The sequence below is a fragment of the Folsomia candida genome, unplaced genomic scaffold, assembly GCF_002217175.1.
Source record: "Folsomia candida strain VU population unplaced genomic scaffold, ASM221717v1 Fcan01_Sc001, whole genome shotgun sequence".
In the NCBI taxonomy this organism is placed as follows: domain Eukaryota; kingdom Metazoa; phylum Arthropoda; class Collembola; order Entomobryomorpha; family Isotomidae; genus Folsomia; species Folsomia candida.
In genome coordinates this window covers 25,881,041-25,888,987 of record NW_019091193.1, presented here as the reverse complement: position 1 = coordinate 25,888,987, position 7,947 = coordinate 25,881,041, and the positions used below count along the sequence as shown (strand labels likewise).

General features: G+C 37.3%; 1 protein-coding gene across 1 annotated transcript; it reads left to right on the top strand.

Moving 5' to 3' along the window:
* Positions 1-9: 9 nt before the first annotated feature.
* LOC110860563 lies at positions 10-1,564 on the top strand. The gene is made up of 3 exons (XM_022109628.2): positions 10-298; positions 397-798; positions 883-1,564. Exons 1-3 carry the CDS (start codon positions 158-160, stop codon positions 1,324-1,326), a joined length of 987 nt encoding a protein of 328 aa, XP_021965320.1. The 5' UTR covers positions 10-157; the 3' UTR covers positions 1,327-1,564.
* The last annotated feature ends 6,383 nt before the right edge of the window (positions 1,565-7,947 follow it).

Genomic DNA, 7,947 nt, shown 5'->3' with positions numbered 1-7,947 from the left:
CAGCTCATCTGCTGTCAGTTGAATCTTGCTTGCAGTCGAGAGTATTTAATTGCCATCACCACACACTCAGCCTATTGAATTTCTTCCCAGGCAGTCAGTGTGTCAGTTACAGAAAGAAAATATCGGTGTCGAGACCATTCTCAAAACTTTAGCAAAAATGATATCTTACGAGCAAGCCAAAAAACACTTGGAAAATGTACTGAAGTTACCGGCAGACTGGGAAATTACTTTGCAGAAGGACCCACTAGAGTTCCTTGGCCTGTACATGAGACACCACGCCACCAGAATACCGTTTCAGGTATGGTACATCCCTAGCAGTATCGCGTACGCATTTTTAACTTAATCCAGTGATGCAACGATCATGCCGATGTGAAAGTACTCTATATTTTGCCACAGAACGTGACATTGGCAGCTGTGGAGAAACCAAAACGCGTCAGACCCACGGAAGAAGATATCGTTACTCAAGGGCTTACGGGAGTCGGTGGCTGCTGCATAAATTTAAATTTTTTTACAAAAATTCTACTGGTGGCTGTAGGACTGGATGCCTTTGCTATTCAAGGGACTCACAACTGTGCCCCTGTCGATGGAACACATTGCATGGTTTTAGTCCGCCTTAAGGACGGAAGTTTGTACATGGTCGAAGTTGGTGGCGCTTTTCCGATCTTGGAACCAATCCCCATGCAAAATCTACCTTTCAAAATTTTGTGCGCTGGAGGCTTTCCGTATGAGTTTCGCCAAATTTCGGATACTTTGGTTGGACGTTATCACATTGGCGGTGGACTCCTTGGAGGACAGTATGTACGTCAATAAATATTGAGCGATAAAACATATGCATAAACAGGATTACATCTCATACATAAAATTATTTGTGTAAATATCTAGATAGGAAAAAGTGAGGATCTGAGAACATCTTGGGATCTTTTTCCAAGAAAATTCTCTGAATTTGACCACCCAATGCTCGAGACGTTCACGAATCCCCCCAACTCGGCTCTACTCCGCAATCCGATGATGTGTCGATATTTCTTTCCTGAAGAAGTGCAAGATTTGCTGGAAGGAGAACTAGCTTTTTCAAAGTCGAATGGAATAACTCACGAAATTCCCCCACTCTCAGCCGAATCTGATGTCTTCATCTTTGCCTGGAAATACCTCATCATAATTGGGGACAAGCATGCTAGGAGACTGGTGAAGAAGTATACATCCTACAAAGACATGGCCCCAGACCTTATCAAGTTTTTCCCCATGTTAGATCCACAAGAAGTGCTAAAGGCATGTGAAGCGTGGAGTGAGTTTGAAGTCGTTGTCACTGCTTACGATTCCATTTTATGAAAATATGTCCTGTGAGTGAAAATATGCTTTATAACATGTGATAATAAAGTAAATACGTACTGTCTGGCTAGACGAAGAAATATATGCAATTGTCACAGCTAGCGAATCATCCGATGATACGTATGTAAAGTAGTTTTTGCCTGATGTGATCTAGAAATGTCGTTGCTTGTCATATTAATTTTTGTCAAGTTTCTCGCCCATTTGAGTAACAAATGTAATAAACGTCTTGGAGAGGTAAGGATGAGATGACTTTCATTTCATTATTGTCATTTGAAGCCTCGCATTCCCCACAAACAATGCCAGCAAGATCATTGTTCTGCCTGATATGGGGAATCGTAGCAAATTATAATGAAAAATTGGCCAAAACTTAAACTAAATGATAGTTGATTCGCACAATTTGCGTGGTGGAAAATTGTCATTGTTAACTAAATTGAAACTGAGAGCAGAACAAGTGGAATTCAACGCGTTAGAAATCTCATCCATTCATCCAATCTCAACTAGTTTGCAAATTGCTATATCATCCTCGCACATATTCAAGGTAAATGTTTGTAATAAAGGGCAGACCAACTTGCAAAGTGTGGAATAAATGTAGCATACCATTGTCGTTTCCATAATTCTGTAACAAACATATTTAGCCAGCATTCGATAAGATTCACAATCTCTGAATTTACAGCCTGCATTTGTGAGAATTGTTTTCACAGTGTCAATTTTGTAGCAAAACTATGTGTACATAAATTGTGTACAAGCAATAGACTAACAAACTTGCATATTTAATTGGCTATATCGGTCTTGGTCTCAATGCGATTTTTTGGGTGATCAACTTACTCAGAGATATGCAACGGATGTATTGATTTTGAAGATTGGTGAATAATTGGTAGTACTTATCATCATCTAGATAACAAGTGAATGATTGCTAGTAAATGATCCATGCGAGCCAGCCAACGCACAAGCACTTGTTGTCAAGTGCGCAAACTTTCCCCTCCACAATTAGACTCCCATTATTTATGCATCACTGATTTTGATCTTGCATGCGAATAAATTTGAGGATTTTTACGCGTTTAGTGTTTGTGTGCACTTATTAATTTATAGTTTTAAATTGCAAAGGTTTTGATTAGACGACATGTCACGAAAGGGCATTGCCCCCCACCATCCTCAACACACATGAACACAGGAGGGATCCGTTTTATGACCAATATCGGCGCAACGTGCAGTTATCTGTGTGCAGCAACAGTGGATGGATACACATGTAGGAACCATTTGTGTTATTTTTCCCACCACTTTGTTCTGGCTCATTGAATGTCGATATGACCATAAAACATTGCATCATTATCCAAGAAGTAAAGTTCCGGGTTGTGAGTTGATGCTCTCCTTGTGACCAAAGACACATTACACAATTTTATTATGAGTAATTGTGCCAAAAAACTTTCTATGCGGTTTTTCAATTAAGATGCCATTCGTGTTATATTGCGTGTCTCGTTGTCATTACATCAACACTTCAAACCTATTTTCCTGCTATTTGCCCGTTAAAATGTAAATATTTATTTAGAGAAGTGCTAAATGGAAGAGATCTTACAGTTAAAAAAAGTCAAGCATCGTTCATTGACTTGGTTCGTACGAATGAATGTACGTGCATATGCATAAGCATGGATTGGCGTATTATCAAATTTGTCATGCAGACAGACAGAGGTGTGTTGTCGAATTCAAAAAATGACAAAATTTTAGTAGCGACAACGAGAGTACGGACGGTGTCAGATGGACGATGTTGTTAACTGCAGAAAGTGAAATGGCGTTTTAAGGAATGAATGCAGCTAAACCAGTTACAAAAATTACACAAAAGTCGCTTTTGACGACGTAGCCTCTCCCAAGACGATCTGTCACTTTAAGATCGTTATGGCCGTCATATTTTGTAATAATGTACACATACATCTTACTTACGAGGTCTGGTGTTAATTCAAAGTATTTTTTATTGGGTGGCATGCCAAATAGTTATCGTAACTCATACAGAAATGTAAATTTAATCAATCATGATTCTCTTAATTGGTGCAATTTATATAATTGGAGAAAGATCTAATTGTTTTCAAAAGTTAATGAACTTTTTGATTGTTCATATTTATTGGTCAATTTATGTATTCCTTGTTGGAGCTAGAGTTACAAATTGAGACGTAATTTTAATAAATTTTGCTGGAAAATGTTGCGTAAGAAGGAGTTGTTTGCCATACTAATTAACAAGTACAGAAGCTGGTGTTAATTACGTTATCATATTTCGTGTCCTTGCAAAAGCAAACAGTTGGAAACTAATAGCCAATAAAATAGTCAATTCAGTCTCTCTAAATTCCTTGTCAATCATCAACAGAGTCATTAAGATTACAGTAGTAGCCCAAGTTCATTCCCAAAATTAAAGACATTTCTTAATTTCCAACTTGTTAAAATCAAGACAAGTGCATTCGTTTCGTTCTTGGTAGAAAATCGAATATCGCAATGATCATATTCAGTCTCACTATTGACTGTGTATATCGAATTTTAAATGCTCATCAAATCCTATGCAGATTGAATATTACAGTCAATACGTGGACGACATGAACATCTAATTTTGAATTCAAGGCACTATTGAGGAAAAGTAAAACTGGAATTGACAAGGCTAGTAATTTAAATAATGCTGTGCCATTGTGAACTGATGGCAACCTGACAGGTATCGTTGGAGTGGTATTAAATACTACAAATTGTCAGAACCTAACCTTCTCTGTACCCGTGAAGAGATTCGATCTCGTCACGAGAATGATTTATTCCATTATAAGTAATTGAATTTAAGTGTTTTGCTGCAGCATTATCAGGTCTCTCTCAGATTCTCCTTCCGTAGACAAAAACGAGTTTAAAAACTGTTATGATGTCCCTTTCAGTAAAATCGCTGCAGTTGGTACGTCACTAATCTTAACAAGAAGAGTTTGCAAAACCTTGTTTCAGTTTTGTTTCTCGATTCGCATCTCTCAGCATGTTTCGACCGATTGTCGGTGTCTCATTCATTCCAAAACTTGCATTATTCCTTCCGCAACCCTGTCTACGTACCATAGTTCATACTTATCTGTGCTCCCTCGGTACATTGACTTGTGGTTTTTACGGCTGCCATCTTGCAACAAATCTGATTTGTGTCCATCAAGTCGTCAACAGGAATCCACTTGTCACAGCAATAAATCTTTCTGAAGAAGTTATCAGAACGCATCTTCAAGCAACCGCATCTTAAAAGACAATAAAGCGCTTCCGTATTTCAAGTTTACTTTCAACGGAGAAAACCACAAACAGCAAACGATGCAATTTGCGAGGGATTCATGACGTTAAATTGATATCTTAAATCTAAATTTTATCACAATGTGGTTATTTATTTGATGGCTCCATTATGAAACAAAACGACCAAGAGGAGAAGAATGCAATTTGATTTATTATTGAGTGAGATGTAGAAAGTCTGCATGACACCCAAATCTCAGCAGCAGACATCAAATCGTCTTGTTCCACTGACAGAAGTAGGCTTTTCGCGATTTGGCGAAATAAATTGGTAATTATCTTCATTTCTGCTCAATTGCTGGCTCATGACCTGTCTCGTCATTTAATTTGGTAGCAAGCAGGTGGAGATTCCAAGAATGCATGTGCAGTGCACAGCTCTCTAGATATGCATAATGAACGTCATATTGTCTAGATAAATTTTTGATAGAGGAGTCACTTCGGGCAAGGTCTGTCTGGTCGTGCGATCACTTATCGATTTCACATATCCATAAAAGTGTTGAGATAAAAAAGATCAGTTGATGATGTGCTGAAACCTGAAATTAAATATGGTAAAAAGTGTTGTTTCAATCAAAGGGAAATTTGACGATTTTTTTGCGTGGTTGTCTGTTTAAGTTACGAATGCGAAGAAATTAATGAAGAAAATGAATTAATTGCGTGTACAATTAATACGAACAGACAATACGACATGCATTTCTTGATGTAACAACCTGTGTCAACTGTAAAAGTGACGACCATTTTCTTACTTTTGTTTCGAGTGTATATGTACAGTAACAGCACGCAATTTGTTGGCATTGCAGTGCGTTTATAGATAACCTGTACCGGTTTAAGATGGACATGGGCATGTTGTGTTTTCTTCATTATTTGGAATTATTAGTTAGTGAGACTACAACTCTAAAATTTCAAACAGATTGAGTGGGTTTAAGTTATAGAGTTCAATGCCAATTTGGACTTCCATAATATCAACTTGGCTCAAAACATAGGTGACAAATCACATCATGTTACGACACACATGTCGTAAATAGTAGACATTGTTTATAAAAGTTTCTTTTTTCGTGGACCGTATTGTACTTGTGCATTGACGAATAAATATTTACATATTTTGACGCTTATTATGCGAGCAACTCTCCAATTCGAATTGAGAGGACTATTTTTCCATTAGAGCTACTACTCAAAAAACCTTTTGAATTTTTTATCACCATTTTTGAAGGAAATTTGAGCCAGATAGCATACGACGAAAAGAAGATTTTTTAGTCTATTCATAAAAATACGAACACGTCTGTTTGTTGCAAGCAGCATTCAACTATGTGCACTTGCGTCAAAATGGCAAATGCAAATCTTATCGCTTGCACTTTTTTTCGTAAGTATCTCGTAAATTGTAGTTTATGTTTTTGCAAGAATAGGCAAAAAATCAAATCAAGGAGCATCAAAACTGAAGAGCACTCCTGACTCGCACACCAAACACACAGAACACCCGTATTTGGTCGACAAACTTTCATCTTCTAAAATGAATGTGATAAAAACAGGGTTTCACTATCTGTGAGCACCATCCATTCGTAGAAACGTATGCACATTCCGTCTGAACACTGAGAGTGAGCAGTCAGAGTTTCATCTTTGATTGTGATCTACCTTCTAAAAATTGAAATGTTAATTAGGTAGGAACCTGGCCTACAAAAACATTACATTTCAATGTGCCTATATAAGTAGGCATGAAACTATTAGAATTTGCATATTAAATAAACCTCACGTGGTCCTGCTCAAGGCATAAATATGCTCGTAGGTATTTGCATAGACAAACACTGTCTCAAAATTCCTGCGTCTCTTAGCATGCGGAAGTGCTCGACTTTCTACCCATCCGTTTGTAATCATGCCCTAAAATTAGAGTTTTTAAATGAATAATTAGTTTTACGCGAAGGTATTCGACTGTAACAATTGAATTGAACAATTTGTATATTGTTTTCATCATAGCATTAGCAATTAAACATTGTGTACATACAAAGCCACCTAGGACAACTTTCGATTTTGGTTAGCATTGTGACCAAGGTAGGCTGAAACCTTGACCTACAGGCGACTACTCGACGACTGTCTGATGCGTATGCGTGTACTTAGAAGGGTCACTTTCCATGAGTGTTGAGATTTAATACAAAACTCTGAAGCTACACGTTGGATACGACATTCAGTAGATTTATGGATCGCACCCTTTATTAGAGAATGTTAAGAAGTAAGCTTCACACAATAAATTTCTCCCATTGTTAATGTCCTTCAGTTTACAGGTATACGCAGCGACAAAAATTCCTAGCCCGCACTTACTACGTTACTAGATTTCCAGGAAGAAGTGCAGGTAGAGTTTGTGTAGTAATGCATGAATCCAAGTCTGTATTTTTAGGGACAAATTTTCTTGAAAATTCTCACTCTCACACAAGATCATTCAGATCATTCAGGTTAAAGATTTTTGTGCTAACGTTGGGCTTGGCTCTCGGTCATCTCGATAACTTCCTTTAAATTAATCCGATCGTTGACTGTTGATGAAGTGTGGCCCAAAAAATCGAGTTCAAAGATGAGCCACATCAGTACACTGGAGGACCTATAAGTTCTCATTATGCTGAACATTACCACATAAATCACCTTCTTCGCATACGCTATCCTTTCACGACTCATTCGGGTACGTAATTCTCCTAACTTTGGAGATGATGATGGAATTTGGTATGCAATTTTTATCCGTACTTTAAGAAATGACTTCATGAGTTTATTATTATTCTGCTGCATGAGACATTCCTTCTTCCAGCCATACGTCCAGTCATCATACTCATTTTGATTATACATTCTTGCATGCAATCATCCCCTTAATCTTGTCCACGATCCTTATTAAACAAGAGATAAGTACATACATGAAACAAGTGAAATCAGACACTTGATCAGATTGTTTGGTCATGAAAAGAATATCAAAAACATAAATATAATGATGGACCAAAAGTACCAAAAACAACCAGAGCTTGAGCAATACATGTTTTAAAAAATTGGTCAAATCTTCACCATCATTGGTCCTGGAAACGAATCTTTAATAAACAGAGTTTGGGAATTCCACATGTATTACGACTGGCTGGACAAAAGATAAGTGACATGTCAATATGCAACTTATGGATAAATGGAACAATACAATATGCTCAGCACACCAGTAAACAAAATATATTTTCTGTAGATAATTAGGGATATCTTAAAACTATTCCAGAATGATCCCAAAATACATTTTTCTACATGGTTTAACGTGGTGGTTTATTTATTCGTGACTGTTGTTTCATGTCGTCAGGTACTGCAGTGTTTATTGTGTGCACATACAAACAACAAGTC

Coding starts and splice junctions, on each gene's coding strand:
- LOC110860563 (XM_022109628.2), top strand. CDS start 158: ATGATATCTTACGAGCAAGCCAAAAAACACTTGGAAAATGTACTGAAG. Junction 299..396: donor CCACCAGAATACCGTTTCAG/GTATGGTACATC, acceptor ATTTTGCCACAG/AACGTGACATTGGCAGCTGT. Junction 799..882: donor GACTCCTTGGAGGACAGTAT/GTACGTCAATAA, acceptor GTAAATATCTAG/ATAGGAAAAAGTGAGGATCT.